This window comes from Aspergillus undulatus (assembly GCF_047715775.1).
Source record: "Aspergillus undulatus strain CBS 261.88 unplaced genomic scaffold BDV17scaffold_12, whole genome shotgun sequence".
NCBI classification, from domain to species: Eukaryota; Fungi; Ascomycota; class Eurotiomycetes; order Eurotiales; family Aspergillaceae; genus Aspergillus; species Aspergillus undulatus.
The window spans coordinates 133,347-149,947 of NW_027396616.1; the positions used below are offsets into that span (position 1 = coordinate 133,347).

The 16,601-nt window shown below is 50.9% G+C and overlaps 4 protein-coding genes across 4 annotated transcripts; 2 read left to right on the forward strand and 2 right to left on the reverse strand.

The window, feature by feature from the left end:
- Window positions 1-344: 344 nt before the first annotated feature.
- Window positions 345-8,956, forward strand: BDV17DRAFT_280479 (uncharacterized protein; the record flags this gene model as incomplete). Its single annotated transcript, XM_073759887.1, has 9 exons — window positions 345-528; window positions 609-4,970; window positions 5,019-5,174; window positions 5,225-5,496; window positions 6,073-6,795; window positions 6,854-7,934; window positions 7,983-8,405; window positions 8,463-8,823; window positions 8,896-8,956. 9 exons carry the CDS (start codon window positions 345-347, stop codon window positions 8,954-8,956), a joined length of 7,623 nt encoding a protein of 2,540 aa, XP_073617687.1.
- Window positions 8,957-10,980: 2,024 nt separating this feature from the next.
- On the reverse strand, window positions 10,981-11,584 carry BDV17DRAFT_27161 (uncharacterized protein). The gene has a single exon (XM_073758806.1). The coding sequence runs from the start codon at window positions 11,392-11,394 to the stop codon at window positions 11,065-11,067; it is 330 nt and encodes a 109-aa protein (XP_073617688.1). The 5' UTR covers window positions 11,395-11,584; the 3' UTR covers window positions 10,981-11,064.
- Window positions 11,585-12,701: 1,117 nt separating this feature from the next.
- Window positions 12,702-14,739, reverse strand: BDV17DRAFT_280480 (fungal specific transcription factor domain-containing protein; the record flags this gene model as incomplete). The annotated part of the gene is made up of 9 exons (XM_073759888.1): window positions 12,702-12,735; window positions 12,783-12,999; window positions 13,061-13,315; window positions 13,368-13,465; window positions 13,502-13,942; window positions 13,973-14,014; window positions 14,052-14,405; window positions 14,469-14,491; window positions 14,608-14,739. 9 exons carry the CDS (start codon window positions 14,737-14,739, stop codon window positions 12,702-12,704), a joined length of 1,596 nt encoding a protein of 531 aa, XP_073617689.1.
- Window positions 14,740-14,852: 113 nt separating this feature from the next.
- On the forward strand, window positions 14,853-16,300 carry BDV17DRAFT_297426 (Gfo/Idh/MocA family protein). The gene is made up of 3 exons (XM_073763489.1): window positions 14,853-15,090; window positions 15,142-15,738; window positions 15,777-16,300. Exons 1-3 carry the CDS (start codon window positions 15,040-15,042, stop codon window positions 16,188-16,190), a joined length of 1,062 nt encoding a protein of 353 aa, XP_073617690.1. The 5' UTR covers window positions 14,853-15,039; the 3' UTR covers window positions 16,191-16,300.
- Window positions 16,301-16,601: the final 301 nt, after the last annotated feature.

Consider the following 16,601-nt stretch of genomic DNA (forward strand, 5'->3'; position numbering starts at 1 on the left):
GCCGTGTTGACTCTACTTGGGCTGGTGGGAGCTCATCCGGGCGCACTCAAACGCTCCATCATTCAGCGAAGGCTTGCGACGTACGGACTGCGACCAGAATGCTTCGCTCATGAACAGCTGGTCAGTTGCAAGCGAATAAAAAATGTCTTTCGCATCGAATCGCAAGCTTTGGAGCTGTTCTGGAACTGGGCACTGGGCAGACGCTTGTTGGTGGGTCAGAGGAGCTCTCGCCGCCTTTGTCGACCGCCGGAATTTTGTCGCGTTCCCCGACTTTTTTGTTGTCACCTGCTTTGCTTCGCATCTTCTCCGCCGCGCTTCAGGTTTTCGACGGTTTTGCTCTGAGCATGGAGAGCGCAGACTCTCTGGCCGGCCTTCGCGGCCTGTACCAGGATCTTTCTACTATCTCGGACACGTCGTTCGTCAACATAGACCGACTCCGCGTCGAATTGGAGACTCACATCCATGACTTTCGGGTCTTGCTCGACAAACCCTCAAAGAGCAATGCAAGCCGACAGAGTGTTTTGTCCGGTATGAATCTGAGAACCTCCGCCGCTATGTTGAAACACTAAAGACGCCGTTGCGCTAACTTCGTTCTGCGCCGAACACAGGCAAAATCAACATTGACGATGTCGAATATTCGGTCAATGAAGAATTCCAGCAAGGCGCGCTTCAGCTCGCCGACGCCCTAGATATCAACGAGTTGATGGCGGCGCTGCTCTTTTTTAGAGCTCAAGAAGAAGCTCAGGAGCTTGATCGACCTCCCGTGATCGCCGCCATCATTACGTTCCATCAACGCCGAAGCTTTTTGTTAGAATCTTTGCGCCTCATTTTCCAGGTGTCTTTTGAGGTAGAACGGGAAAGCACGCAGGAGTTGATGCAGGAAATGTTGGCTCATGTCGTTGAGATCAAAGACGGTCAATTACGAAATGCCTCGCTTTACACACGGAAATGTCTGAAATCGATGGAGGATATCGAGAAGTGGCTCTTGCTTCTTGGGGAGCAAATTCAGAAAGCTTCTCTCGTCGGGCAAGAGGAGGATCGGGACATCATGGAGGCTATAGAGCACCAGCGCAACAGCTTGCTTCAACAACACGAGTCGCTCGGAGCAATACTTTGCTATCTCTTCAAGGGACCATATACAAGCCCAGAGGATCTCAGGATATTGGTGAAGCACCTCCGAAAGCTAGATCGCTTTGATGGCGTTCTCATCCACTATATCCCATCCATAATATCCGCTTTCGTTCAACACGGGTCCCCCGAACGATCGGGTAACTACAACGAAGCTCGGAGTCTGAATACCGCCATTGTTTCCACTAAAGATGGCCAACATTGGGCATATCAAACGTTTCATTCAACTGTCATCGCACTTTGGCTTGCTGTTTACAGCGGATGGGACTACGATGGCCCACCTTCAGCCCCACCAGGCGCTGATCTCGAAAAGGAAGCTGAAGAGCGTACTAAGTTGTTCATGTCAGCGCTAGATGATGGAGGACTTGATCTCTTGGTCTCTATTTGCTCGGGCGTGAGTGGGGAAGAATGGAACGACCCAGCCCGCAGCGAATTGGTTACAATGCTCCTGAGAGAAAGCGCATCCTCGATGAAGGAAAGCGGTTGGGCAGTGCTTGAGGCGGAACCTTGCTCGCCCTACCTCAAAGCTCTGCTCATGGAGTACTTTGAAACCTTCGCGGAGTCATGCGTAGCAAATATGCCAGATGCTGTTCGGAAACTAAAAACCGAAGAAGACTCCCAAAGATTGGACCAAATTACAGCTCTAAGGGATGGATTGACGTCCAACCTCCATCGCAGTCTAGTAGAGGCCCGCACGCATCTCGAGTCATTCTTGCTGGTCATGGCCTTTGCATTCGAAGGTCGGCCGGACGCGGCACAGGAGTTCTGGGCTGATCCCGATGGCAACTTATACGGCTTCCTCCAGTGGGCCTCCAAACGACAGACAGTGCCCAGGGTTAGCGCCTTTTGCGAACTGCTTTGTTCGATCTCAGGAGGAGAAGAGAATGCCGCCGCCGCACACAGGTTTCTATTGGAAGAGGATAAATTTTTGTCTTCGAAATTCAAACGGTCGACATCCATGAATTGGTCACAAATGTTTGCTGAGCTTCAGATATATGCAGCAAGAGTCACCGAGAAGCCGTCACCCGCACAGACTCTTCAACGTGCCAGAAAAGCCGAGCCAGCTGATATGAGTGAGCCAGAGAGCCCCGTCATGCTTTCTTGTTACCTCAGACTCGTTGGACATCTTTCTAGGCAAAGCACGACTGTCAGGGAATGGATGCTCCATCATCCGACCTTTAACATTGTTAGTACACTTTTGACACTCTGCAGTGGCCCGTTACCTTCCCACTTGCGCGCAACCGTCTTCCAAGCGCTCGCAGGTCTTATGACCGATAGGAGCGCCATTAATGGCAATGAAATGTGGCTTTCAATTGATCAATGGATTTCGAGCGGATCTATGAGCGCCTCCAGTCAGAACAAAGTTCCCCTTGTCTCAAACCCGCTTATATGGCATGAACAGCAGGCATTTGAAAAAATAGGCGAGAGTTTCGACCAGGCCAATGCGTTTGTGGTTCTCATTCTCTCTCTCGTGTCTCCGGCTATCGATTCATCCGAATATCACCTCTGGGTGCCGTTTCCCGAATCACTTGGCTCTTCCTACCGTATGCCGGGCATCGAGCCGTACATAGACTTTATCATGGGCCAGGCGCTCTCAAGAAAGGTTCCGGACCTCAACGAGCGTCAATCTCGACTACTTACCTACAATTCTTTGGATTTTGTCTTGACATGCTTGAAGTCCTTCAACGAAACACTTGTCACCGTCCTTCTCGGGCCTTTGGCTACACCAGATCCCAATCTCAGAACTTCAACGCTCCTTGCATATGTCCGCCTTCACCCTTTCGCCCGCGTAGCCGAATGGCTATACAACGAAGACGTGATAAAGTCCATCTTCATGACAGTGGATCAAAACGTCGCCGAGATTTCGAAGGCTCCGGCGGACTCAATTTTAGTATCCTCTTTGGTTAAAAGCATTGAAGTAATGGATACGATTATGGAACTCCAGTCTACCTACCTCAACATTGTCCGGCCATTCATCAAGTCGCAGCCTGGGAACAGACTCAATGTTGCAAATTCTTCGCTCTCCGCATTTGAGGACTGTGTCTTGAACAATCTGAAAATCATTCCGAAGTTGTGCCAATACTGCAGTACGGGTCATCAACAGCTTACTGTGTCTTCAATGACTCTATTGGAAAGGCTGTCCAGCTCTGAAAGACTTAACAAGCTGTCTTCCCTTGAATTAACTAGGTGGCGCTCATCCAACAAAATTGTCGAAGTGTTGAGCACGGAAGTTGATCTGGACACGGTCTCTCGTCCCTTCGTGCACCAAATGCAACCTGAACCCAGGGAAATCGATTCTGGACCGCGAGCCGCGGGCTACATCATACGGCAAAGTCTCCTAGAGCTTCTCAACAGCTGCCTGCGTATGATCTCCGACCGACCTACCATTGCCCACCTACTGTTGGGCTTTAACTGTGTAGGAAATATTCTCGACGTTTCTCCTGACGGCTTATTCGCCAATGGGGCGTCACTGTTGCACGCCATCATAGGCTTCCTGCAAGCTTACCCCGATGAGTGGGACGGCGCCATTGTGCCATGGATGTTACATTCAAAACGGACGGCGTTCGAAGTGCTGAAGCATCTGTGGTCGTCCAAGCTCTCCTCCTTCTATACCCTATCCGAGATGCGCGCCAATGGATTTCTCCTCAGTCTATTTGCTAGCCAGCCTCTGGTCGGGCCAAACACATTATGGGATGGCTTACCCGTTGCCGCAGAACAATTCTGGATCTGCGAATCAACATCTGCGCTTGCGGAATTTCTTCTATACCGAAGTTGTCTATATGACTATGCAGCAACTGAAATCCGTTCTGCGGCCAAGCTCGGCTCACCTACCTTACTAGCTAATATTCTTTCTACCCTGTTCGGAAGTTCCACATTGGATAATGGGGCAACTGTCCCAACTCCGACGGTCTTTGATCTTTTTGACTTCGCGGACCTTGATGTTCAGTTTCATACTCAGCCTCCAGAAGTAGAGTACTTTACCGGAGTGAACATCGAGGCTTGCGCACAGCCCCAAGCGGAAGGTTCCCTGGCCTTATACGACTTGGATCAAGTGGGAGAACTTATCAAATCCAGGAGGCAACAACTAGTGGAAGACAGCGAGCTGCGTCCACAGGACGACGAAGCGTTTTCGCTTGAGGCTGACAACTTGATCATGTTCCTTCGAGCGCGAAACCAATCGCGATTGATCGATTTCAACAGGCACATGGCACTTCGCTCTTGGACCGAGTTGGTTACCACCATTCTTACCTGTTCTGAGCTTGACGGAGGACGAAAGATTACCTTTATCCTACACGCCATCCAAATAACCCTACCTAAGCTCGAGACTGCCATTGAGGACAACCTCCCAGAAGGGCTCGAACTGGCCCGCCTAGTCGAAACGCTGATCAAGAACCTGGAGCCAGCACCAACCAAAACAGTTGCTCCCAGGCGTAACGGGGACATTGTCGATGAGAAGCTCCATCAGCTCTTCCAGATCTGTGTTCGAGGCATTATCCTGGCCACCCGAAGTGTCCATCTGAAGGAGACTTTCTACAATATCTGCTCGCTCTATGTTGCCCGCATCATCTCCCACGGTACCGGGAATGGGAGTATGAGACAGCACAGTCAGCAGGTAGTCAGATCATCCGGCCGCGCACTGATTGAGGCTATATGTGATGACGCCTACACTGGCCAAGAAACGTGCCGACTGTCAGCCGTCCTGTTGCTCAACTCCTTAGCAGCCCTGGACAGGCAGGCAGACGCTCTCTTGGCCGAATCAATTGCTCAGTCAAACTATCTGACTTTATTCCTGGACAGCATTCGAGTGTTGCCACTCGAGCTTGGCAATGCTCAAGCAAACGGTAGAAGGTCCCATCTGTCCACTATGAATTTCGCTAACCAACTTTCAGACACGCCAATACTTCTATCATATTACGAATCCTTGCTATCTCTACTACAGCAGCTTTGCCAAACAAAACCTGGCGCGACTCACGTGTTGAAGGCTGGTCTCTTCCAGGCAGTGCGCGATTCTCAGCTATTCGCTGCGGACCCTGACCTTGGCATTGGTATTTATTCGTTCATCCCTATCCGGAGAATCACTCACTGACAACAACAGACATTGATAACCCCGACGCCCTCCGAAAATACTACGATCTCCTCGACTCGGTGCTGCGGGTGATTGTCACGGCAGTATTCTCCCGCGGAGTTCACAACGAGCAGATGATCGAGCGAATACGATCTTTCTTGACGGATAACAGACAAAGTATGGTGGGCATATTCAAACGTTTTGCCAAGATTGGTGGAACTGGCGCAGCGGATCATCACGACGCGCTTACCAGCATTGCGAAGTCATATACGGCCCTCGTTGCTGCTACTGATTTCTTAGAGGTATGTGAGCTATTACCGCCCGCTCGATCAGATACTAACTGAGATTACTTTCCAGGTGGAAGAGAATGAAGTCGAGCAGCACATTGGGCCCAAGCTGTTTTCATAGGCGAGGTTTTGCATAAGAGTCACGATTGGGATGTGGAAGGACTGTGTGTATTTATGGGATTAGCATATGGGATTTGCCTCTATTCAACATCCGATTCGAGGAGTTTCACAGCATATCAATGGAAATAATCAGCGTAATGCCTAAACTTTCATGTTCGTCAAGCAATTCCAAGAGTATATGTAAGTTGCGCGCATCCGAGGTTGTATGTACGTGGTTAACTTCAAGATGACAACCGCTTATGTCATCGGTATTATCTTATCTCCGGCCCAACGTCAATTGAACTGCGGAGGTCCCTCACTTCCAGTGTCCTTCACATACCTAGCAGCTCACCATCGCACCGGGCCGCAAATCATCGAAGCATCTACAGACTTGGAAACCACCTGCGATGGTCTTCATGGTCCGAACTGCCTTCGGATCTTTCCAACTCTGAATGCTTCCCTTCGTCACCCTCTTCTCATAGAACCGGGTAGATGCAGCAGAATCCGCGAGGCGCCCCCGAGCAGCGGAGCGGTAAGCGCAAGGTTACTGCCAAGAGGAAGCTCACGGATCAAGAGGGTTCATCACAGCAGCAGCCTCAGCAGCATCAGCAAGCGACCATCTCGGACATCCTCCACCGGAACCTAGCACAGGACGACGAACTCCTACCGCCGACGAACAAGCGAGTACGAGAATCGGCCTCTTTTGTCGCGAACAACACGGACCGAAATCAGCCCGGCTCTGGCAAGATGTACAGCTTTTCGAACACGGGGCCGAGACCGGGTGCTTCGAGTGCGGGCGGTCCCATCCTATCGAACTCCGCCCTTCAGGCTCGGCCTGGTAATGTGTCGTCGCATCAAAGCAATTTTACGCCGCATACGGGCGCAAAGCGACTCGTTGTCAAGAACCTCCGAACGGCACCACGTCTGAACCAAGATTCCTATTTTGATAAGGTTTGGGGCCAGTTGGACGCAGCGCTGTCGGCGATCTTCAGCGGCGGGAAACCGGAGGCCTCCCTCGAGGAGCTCTATAAGGGGGCGGAGAATGTATGTCGTCAGGGACGAGCCGCGGAGCTGTCAAAGCGACTCCAGGACCGGTGTCGAGGGCATGTTACGGGGAAATTACATGGTTCTTTGGTAGAGAAGGCGCAGATGGCGTCTAATGTGGATACTTTGAGGTCTGTGGTCGAGGCGTGGAAAGTATGGCAATCGATGTTGGTATGTTTGGATGCTCTCTGTCATTGCGTAAAGAATATCACTGATGGATACGTGCTAGGTCACCGTGCGCTGGATCTTCTATTACCTTGATCAGTCCTTCCTCCTCCATTCCAAAGAACACCCAATGGTGCGAGAAATGGGCCTAATACAATTCCGACAGCATATATACTCCGATTCCGTACTACGAGATAAGATTCTTAGAGGCGCCTGTGACCTTGTGGCAGCGAACCGCAGCGAAGAACCCAGCATGATCGCCGACTCGTCCCTTCTTCGAAATGCGATTGAATTATTCCACGACCTTGATGTTTACGTTTCCGGCTTTGAACCGGTCCTTGTTTCGGATTCGAAGGACTTCTTCATTTTATGGGCTCAGCAGGAGGCATCTGGATACCTAGCATCATATGTGGAGAACAGTCATCGTCTGATTGAGCGCGAGATGAATCGATGCGATCAGTTCTCTTTCAACAAAACTACCAAGCAGATATTGTCCGAGATGCTGGACCAGACCTTAATACACGATCAGGAACACATCTTATTAAGTCAGAATGACGTTCTCGGGTTACTGCGCACAAAGAATAAAGTTGCTTTAGGGCAGCTCTATACACTCCTTGAACGGAAAGATCTTGGAACGAAACTGAAGGGCGCCTTCAGTGCATATATTGAAAAAGAAGGAACGGACATCATTTTTGACGATGAGAAAGAGACACAGATGGTGGCACGTTTGTTAGACTTCAAGAAACAACTCGACGAAATCTGGAATGACTCGTTTCGCCGAAACGAGGATCTCGGTAACGATCTCCGAGACGCATTTGAGAAGTTCATGAACAAGGGCAGAAAGTCGGACGCTACTGGCGGTACCGACAACCCTAAGGCCGGGGAGATGATTGCGAAATACGTGGATAGACTTCTTCGAGGAGGATGGAGACTTGTTCCTACGCGAGAAGCAGGAAATATGCCTCTTGCGGACGAAGATGCAGAGATTGACCGACAGCTTGATCAGGTACTGGATTTGTTCCGTTTCGTCCACGGTAAGGCGGTTTTCGAGGCTTTCTACAAGAACGACCTTGCGCGTCGCCTATTGATGGGCAGGAGTGCCAGCGATGATGCAGAGAAGAGCATGCTGGCTAGACTCAAGACAGGTTTGTTCTGCGCGGTACACTGTGCGAACTGTGACTGACTGGGTCTAGAGTGCGGACCAAGTTTCACGCATAACCTCGAATCGATGTTCAAGGATATGGAAGTCGCACGGGACGAAATGGCCGCGTACAGTTCCATCAAGCGTGAGCGTCAGACTCCTCTCCCGGTCGATATGCACGTCAGCGTGCTTTCGTCAGCGTCATGGCCAACCTACCCGGAGGTGCAGGTGCGGATACCGCCAGAGATCGCAACAGCAATCAATGACTTTGAGAAATTCTACGGCGACAAGCACAATGGCCGCAAACTCTACTGGAAACATCAGCTGGCACACTGCCAGATACGAGCAAGGTTCCCCAAGGGCGATAAGGAACTAGTCGTTAGTTCCTTCCAGGCGATTGTGCTGCTGCTCTTCAACGACCTCCCTGAGGGTGGAACCCTCAGTTATCGCCAGATCCAAGAGGCCACCTCATTATGTAAGTCGCCAACAGATTTACGATTTCATCTTCTCTTTTGCTAAACAAGCTTCGCAGCGGACCAAGAACTCGTCCGTACCCTGCAATCCGTTGCATGCGCTAAATACCGCGTCCTCAGCAAGAAGCCCAAAGGCCGCGACGTCAACGACACCGACGAATTCGCCTACAACTTATCATTCACAGACCCGAAAATGCGCATCAAGATCAACCAGATTCAGCTCAAGGAGACGAAGGAGGAGAACAAGACGACGCACGAGCGCGTCGCTGCGGACCGACACTATGAAACCCAGGCGGCTATTGTGCGGATCATGAAGAGCCGCAAGTCTATCACGCATGCGGAGCTCGTTGCTGAGGTCATTAAGGCGACACGTAGCCGGGGCGTGCTTGATCCGGCGGATATTAAGAAGAATATCGAGAAGTACGTTGTCTCCTGCCTTGCCTTGCGTTTGTCCCATCACTAGTATCGCAAATACTAACTTCTGTTTCATAGGTTGATCGAGAAGGACTATATGGAGCGCGAGGATGGGAACAAATACCAATATGTAGCGTAGATATACTTCGCTTGCCGGCATTGGATGCACGGACTCAAGAAATTGGGTCTATTTTTTAGGGTCCTAGATAAGTACAGTCGGATATAAATCAGGACTCCACCGCCACTTGTTCATGGTTTTTTCTACGTGACTATCTAAAGGGAAGAAGCAATCGTCGACTGTACCTACTGTGCTGATTGGTGTCCTGGCGAGATTTGAGTCTTATTGCGGGTTTGCTTGGTTTGCTTGGTTTGACTGGTATGGACCGCAGGAACCACTCTTACGTTGGGGTCGTCTTTGCCCCTACTGAATGCACTGGATAATACGGAGCTCTACGCGATCTCAAAGCCCGAATTTCTACTGTCGCTGGGTAGCTGACGCGACAGACATCTTTATTTTGCTAAGAATTTGTTTTGCTAAGAAAAAGTCAAAAGACACGCAGTACTCCGAACTCTATGCGAAATCATCAAAAGATCGACAAACAATTCGAGCACGCCTCCTCCACTACCTCCGGCTGGGCATAACGAAGCACCAGGTTGGTCACCCACCAGTGGACGCTATAATCGGAGCCGTCCAAGGTGCTTAGAACCTCCTGTACGGCTTCCATCTTGTCGAGTTTATGCCAGATCAAGCGCTCCCGGCTTTTCCGCCGCAAGATCCTCGCGAGCCGGTCGACGGCGGCGCCATTCCCAGATTTTCTATTCGCTGGCGCGTTTGTACTCAGCATTTGCAGTCCTATAACTAGGACATCTTTCCTAGATGCGTAGGGAATTGTTTGCATAACCACGACACTAGTCATGGTAGGCGTACCTTTTCCAATCAACGAAGTCTTAATCGAGGTATCAGTAAAATAGACAACGCGGGAGCAAGTAATGGGCACTCACCTCGCTTATCTCCAGGAACTTCAGTACGGTTTTGTTAAATCTGAGCTTGCCATTTTTTTTCGGAAGGGCCGAGCAAATTCCCAAAGAGCGGTGTTCTCTTCACTTTTCTCGCTATCGAAATTCTTTTCGCTTTGGCCTTCCAGGCCATTACCGTCTCGCTAACAAAATAATCGACGCACATTGGTCCAACGGTAGGGATGCACGGACGGGGCATTGTCGGAATTCGTAGAAGGAAGCAAATGGTCTATTCAAACGTGACAGGTCAGGCTATGAATACATAAATTGCAGAGTAGGGATGCATACCGGAGAACTAGCTGCGACGAGAGCAGCGGCGGGGTGTCTGAACACATCACGGCACACATAATCATCAGGCACCACTCAGACGTGGCTGTTTGCCAGCTGGGAGTTCTCCGTTGCCAGGACTCCCATCAGTTTCTGTGCGATGGCTCTCGGAAGCACTGTGGTTTGAAAGTCTGGAGTGTAGACATAGGGGGTATGAGATAACGTTCAAGAAAGTAAGCGTAGCTTTGATCAGGGCAGTACGAGCATGGGGGGAAGGGTCTGTTATATAACTTTGATTTGCGGCGGCAGCCTCAGGGTTGATAGTCCAGAGAAAGGCACCTGGACAAGGAGACGAAACACAGAACCCAGGCTCAAACGGCAGTGCAGCACCTGGTAGGTCGGACGGACGTTTTGATGCCGTCTTTTCAGCGTCCTGAATTCGGACAAAGAATCATTCCGTTTCCAGCAAGGCTCTGGACCATTTTCTCACAAGTTCCAGAAACCGGGCAACAAGCCCAAACTCTGGATGTAAATCCTGGGCTATGCGCCATGGTCCGCTGACAACGTGTCTAGGGACATTTCCAACCGTTCTGGAGTGGGCATGTGCAAGGCGGACAGAGTTGGCTGAGGGCTGAGCTGGGATGTCTCGGATAGTTGCAAGAATCAGCATCGGTCCACCATCGCTCCCCCCTCCATCAGTTCCCAAGTGAATTCGGCTTGGTTGTTGCTTGAAGGGAACCAAGGAGCATTTAGGTTGAAGGCACAGTGGTGCTTTGCTCCATATACTGCAATGTCAGGTTAGTGACGGGTTGAGGCACAACACAGAGAATAGAGAGAGAAAAGTGTGGAAATTTGAAAATAGTTCTCACAGCTCTGAAACAGAACAACACACAAACTCAGAATCCGAAGGCAACGCAATGCCATGCAACTCAACCATTGAACTGAAATCCCCTCCCCTTTCCACTACTTCATCCCCCGCTCCTCAATTTCAGGGATCTCTGATCTCAGAACCACGCCCTTTGCAATCAGCTGCCTGCGGGTATCGCTTAGAAGCTTGAAAAGGTCCTTTATTCTGACATTGTGTACCCATCTCTGCTCCGCAAGCTCCCAAAACTCCTTGAATTCGGTTCTGATGGGCCTGTTGAGCCGCATCTGGTATTGCACGAGGCATGACCACATCATTCCCCAGCTTATGTCATGGTCATAAACGTGATGCAAATCTCGGCAGTATAGCAAGAGTGCTGCCTCGCAGAATGAAGTCGGGTCCAGGATTTTCACTGGGTGCAGCTGCATCCAGGGACCGGAAGGCCGTTCTGGTCGGGCGGCGAGCAGCTGAAGAGAGTCGTTTGACAGCCAAACCAAGCAAGGGTCGGCATCCTGAGGATTATCTTCCAGAACTGGAATCCACCGCAGTATGCTGCTCTTCTTGTAAAGCGACAGGACCTTGCATTTCTCGTATTGCCCGCCAAGGTGGAAGTGGGCTTCGGCAATGAGATGAAGTGCGTTGAGCGCATTAAAGTCAGCCCACTCGCTTGATGTCTATACCGCATCTCCGTACGGTACACCATCCAGGTCGTCTTGACACGGGAAGCACCGATTGCTGAAGTTCACGAAAGCCACGGTCCTCGCAAAGACGGAACCCTTTGTCGACCAGCTCCTCGACAGCTTTCCCATGATCCGCGTCCCGAACCACGAATTCGACTTTCTAGTTACTATTAGCACCATAACACATGCCCATGTTCGACTTGCTGTACTCACACCGAGTCCTGCGTCGACGGCAAGGAGTGCGACGGGCAGCCAGCCAAAGATACATAAGGGATGTTCTTGTTATCCAGAACTTCCGCCGCGTCAGCAGCCGGGTGGGCGCCCGTGGCATGGTATCTGCACTGATTGCGACATACTGAACAGGTTTTCTGTGTTTTAATCTTTTTTTGGAGGAAAAGATTGAGTGCTTCTTGACTAAACGGATGGAGAATCCAGAAAGCTCCGACTACTCTTCAGGGTTTCGGCTTCCAGGAAACTTACCCACGTTGGGAGCGGTCCCTTTGTATTCTGTCCTTCCTTCCGCGCCCTCTACCCTTCGACTTTCCTCAATTGCAGGATGAAGAAATCGTCAGCGACACGAGTGCGAAACTCGGTCCCGAAAGACTGTCAATTTCACCTTTTGGTCTACCCAGCGTATCTGGTCCATCAATATCGATATCCCCTTGCGAACGCTCTGCCGAACTCCGCGCACAACACCAGTCGCCCCGAGCGCCCTATACTCCGAACATTCCCAAGTATCAATGGCGATTCGATCAAGCAATTCTGTCTGGCTTAGCCTGCTCCATAACTCTGTGTTGCGAATGATCAACAGTGGACCGCGCCCTGTGCCGCAATGTACTAGACCGCTTGCAGAAGCCAGCTATGTACGAGTCTTTGTCCAGGAATACGCAAGCCTATAACAAATTGGACGAATTTTCCAATTCGGTCACAGGAGTCGGGCCTTTGTTGCTCAGTTACAGTCCAACATTACCATCCTGCTTTGGGATGACGGGGGAAACTCAAGAGACGCATCCAAGGGTTGACTAATGGCAAGCGCACGATTGCGCTAAGCCGCCTCAATTTCCATATGTATCTCCCAGTAGCAAAATTCTGCAGCAATCAGCCAGCTCAGTCCTGCAGATAACAGCTTACATGACCTCCCTGTCTTCCCAATGTCGGTGTAGTTACTACTAACAGACTGGTAAATATGCTGAGGCGTAATTCTGGCGGCTCGTAAATCTGACGCTTCATCTCCCCAGTACACAAGGCCCGCAATGCAAGTGTCCATGACCGCCCTCCACTCAGGCGGCATAACATTATTGTGACCTTCGGCAGCCACCAGCAATAGGAGAACCTTTGTGTAGAGATTGCGCCCTGCAAACCATGATCCGTGGTGACGATGTCTGATGGGGTGTTACGTATGTGCTTTCTAGACATATACTAGCGTATTGAGCATATATTGGTAGGTTGGGAACCTGGGGACCTGGATGTGCTGCCAGATACAGGAAGGGTCTCCAGATCCGCTCGCAGAGGTCTAGGTATCGGGCGTAAGATAACTCGTCTGCAGTGACAGGATCATCGGTATTGAGTTGGACCATCGGCGGAAAATTCTCTGCCCGTTGAATTGTCTGGGCATCAAGTTCCTCAGCGGTGCGTTGCAGGTGGTGGATTGGCGTCTTCGTCCATTCTTCTGGACTCGAATGGGTACGGTGTTGCAGTAACGCGGTTTTCGATGCGTCAACTGGCGATCTCGGATAGGTAGTAGTACCAACTACGCTCCGAGTTAGCATCCAAAGTCGTTTCTGGCCGCTTCTGACCTGCATCATCTAGGTCCGGCGCGCTATTTGGTGGCGAAGGGAAACCATCGGAGTATTACACCTTGACCAGCTCGGTTGGAGGCAGCGCGATTTCCTCCCTCATTTCACAGTTTGGCTTTAAATAGGACCAATAAAGACGTGACCTAACAGCCTCGGGCAATTGTTCTAAGGGTTGGCTGAACGACGACGAATGCAAGTATGTTTGGAAGAAGGTGCAGGCTCGGCTGAACGACAACCAGGCACGAAGTGGTCGCATGGAGTGCATTTCGGAAACTCCAATGAGAAATCCGCAGTGTATTGTAACAATGGAGGAGTCTAGGAGACCTATTCGTTTGCGCGCCGCAGTATAATATGACTCGGCTGTTGTATGATCGCGGCCCTCCGTACGGGAATTATCTTGCGGACTGGATCTCACCTGAGAGAAGGGTCGAGCTATCGTACCCAATGTACAAGAGATTAGGATCAGGCAAGGCGGGCCGTCCCACTGGAAGCCATCTTCACTGATGCATGAGACAATTTTCTCAACTCACTCGGATCCAAAATTGGGGTTTTGTGTGACATTTCCCAAGAAGCTTTCTATCAGCGAAGGGACGTCTTCCTCGCGAATACCGACCACCGGGTGATATTATTTGCTGAGCTAATGCATTGTGGTAATCTGGCTTGAAGAAGAGCTTGTCAAGCTCGCTAGGATCACGGAGATTGCGAAGGAATGGCCTGTGCACGACACTGCTGCTCGCACTTTGGGCCTGTAGCCGTTGCGCCTCCAGCAAGAAGGTATATTCCGTATTATTCAGGCCTGTCTCCTCCAGCAATACTCTCGAGACCAATTTGGAGCTGGCACTGTCCTCGGGGTGTTGTTGAGGGACGTGCCTGGCCCGCGGAGTGTCGGAGGCCGAAACGATAGGGCTACCGGGGTTTTGCTCGATGAGTCGAATTGCATAGTTCACGCGGTCCAGGATTAGACTAGCAACATCAGATCTAGAAGGCTATCAGAGTACTCCAGAACTACCCTGACAGGGAACTTACGACGAGAAGTCAGTGGAGCTGTTCTGCCAAACGCATTGGAAGCAGTGAAGTGCATGTGCCGCAGGAAAGCCGACGATTGTCACGTTTGGTCTAGCGAAATCAGTTAAGCCCCGTACGGTATGTAGCCCTCGCCAATTACCTTTCTCATGCGGTATAGTTGACAAGCTGTCATTGCTCGTCTGCGCGGGTAAGCGTTGCGTGGTGCACTGGCCCGGGATCTCTTTGCTGCAGGAGTATTCCCAGCACCATCGGCGTTTCGGCGAGGGCCCATTATGGGCTTTCTGTTGGTGTCGAATCCCAGGTCACTTGTACTAGCAGCCCAGGAAGTAAGCTACGCGTGTGAGAAACGACAAAGCTGTCCACAAAATAGTTGCAGGAGAGTTGGGGAAGGGAAGATTGCCAATTTTCCCCGCTCCAAACAAAAGCAACTCTTCCCTCTTCCCCCACCACAGCAGCTGTTCCAAACTGATGCGGGGCACCTAGTATCAGGGTCAAGTGTAACCTTGAAGCATCCGCAAATCGATTGTCCTGACTGTTGCTAAAGTGCCATGGATCTTCCTTGTCATCCAACATGGGCAAAATCGTACGGGTGGGTGTTATCGGATGTGGTGAGATAGCGCAGGCAAGTCTTTCGGGCAACTTCTATCCAGTTCACGTTCTAATCAATGTGAAGGTCTCTCATATTCCGACGTTCAACTTTCTATCAGACTACTTCCAGGTCACCTGTCTCTGTGACATCTCAACAAGCGCCCTCGAGCACTGCAGACGCAAAGTGGCCGGGTCTTCCCCAAAGATCACAAAATCAGCCGAAGAACTATGCAGTTCGCCCGAAGTCGACGCCGTTCTGGTCTGCAATGCATCGGCCTACCACACCGAGCACGCACTCCTGGCCCTGAAGAACGATAAGTCGGCCCTGGTGGAAAAGCCTCTCACGAGTTCGTACAAAGACATTGAGAGATTACAGGCTGCGGAGAAGGCATCTAACGGTAGCTTGATGGTCGGATACATGCGACGTTATGCGCCTGGTTTCCTTGATGCCATTGCAGAGATTGGAGGCATTTCTCAAGTTCTATACGCCCGAGTCCGCGACATCATCGGGCCTAATTCCGCGTTTGTTGGGCAGTCGGGCACTTTCCCCAAGCGATTTGAAGATTATGACCCTGTGGGCTCACAAGCCCTAAGGGACAAGGGCCAAGCGGCCGCTGATGAGGCGCTCACGGCTTTCGGAGTACCCATCAATGACGAGACACGCCGAATGCTGATGTACATGGTGGCCTAGGGACTCATGATTTGTCTGCCGTGCGCGAGGCGATTGGTATGCCGAAAAGTGTAAAGGCTGCGGTGTTGAAGCCGCCTATCTGGACGGCCACATTCGACTACGGCTCATTTCCAGTCGTTTATGAGTCTGGTATTAACCAGGTACCTGTCTTCGACGCTCATATTGAGATATACGGGCAGGACAAGATTGTACGCATCAACTACGATACCCCGTATGTCAAGGGTCTTCCTACCACCATAACGGTACGCGAAAAAACGACCGGACCGCGGGGAGAAAAATGCTATCAAGAGCGGCACGTGCGGACTACCTACGAAGACAACTACACTATCGAGTTCAAGGCGTGGTACGAGACCATTATGAATGGTCATGAGCCCAAGACGACGATTGAAGATGCGCGACAGGATGTCGACTTGATGCAGATGCTTTTCCACGCTGCTTTCTAGATAGTTCGGAATATAGATCATGTTCGATGAGACCGGCCCATTTCAAAAGTACTCCGGCAGCCTCAAGAATATGCATAATTCCAAATCATAAATGATCGGTCCCCGGTCTACTTGGTCGCATTGCATAGCCGGCTCTCCGCGGGCCACTCAGGATTCAACCTTCAATCTCTCGGTGAGAGACGGCATCTGAGCCTTGAAGCCATTATTGGCGCCAGATTGTCGCTACGCACTCATGTCTCTACCTTCTGCTTCCAGAATGAAGGGTCCAGTTCTCGTGTCATGTTTTTCTTCCCCAACGTGTTTCCACGCTAGACCTGCATTCCCCATGGGGCTGCTGCTTAACCCTAGACATGATATGCGGTTTAGCATCCATGCCCGAAAACCAGAAGGGTCTCGATTCGAGCTCGCTCG

What these genes read in the sequence shown, in the direction of transcription:
- BDV17DRAFT_27161 (XM_073758806.1), bottom strand. Translation starts at nt 11,394, where the DNA reads ATGCAGCTGCACCCAGTGAAAATCCTGGACCCGACTTCATTCTGCGAG.
- BDV17DRAFT_297426 (XM_073763489.1), top strand. Translation starts at nt 15,040, where the DNA reads ATGGGCAAAATCGTACGGGTGGGTGTTATCGGATGTGGTGAGATAGCG. An exon ending in GATGTGGTGAGATAGCGCAG is followed by an intron (nt 15,091 to 15,141) that starts GCAAGTCTTTCG and finishes ATCAATGTGAAG; the next exon opens with GTCTCTCATATTCCGACGTT. An exon ending in GCCGAATGCTGATGTACATG is followed by an intron (nt 15,739 to 15,776) that starts GTGGCCTAGGGA and finishes GCCGTGCGCGAG; the next exon opens with GCGATTGGTATGCCGAAAAG.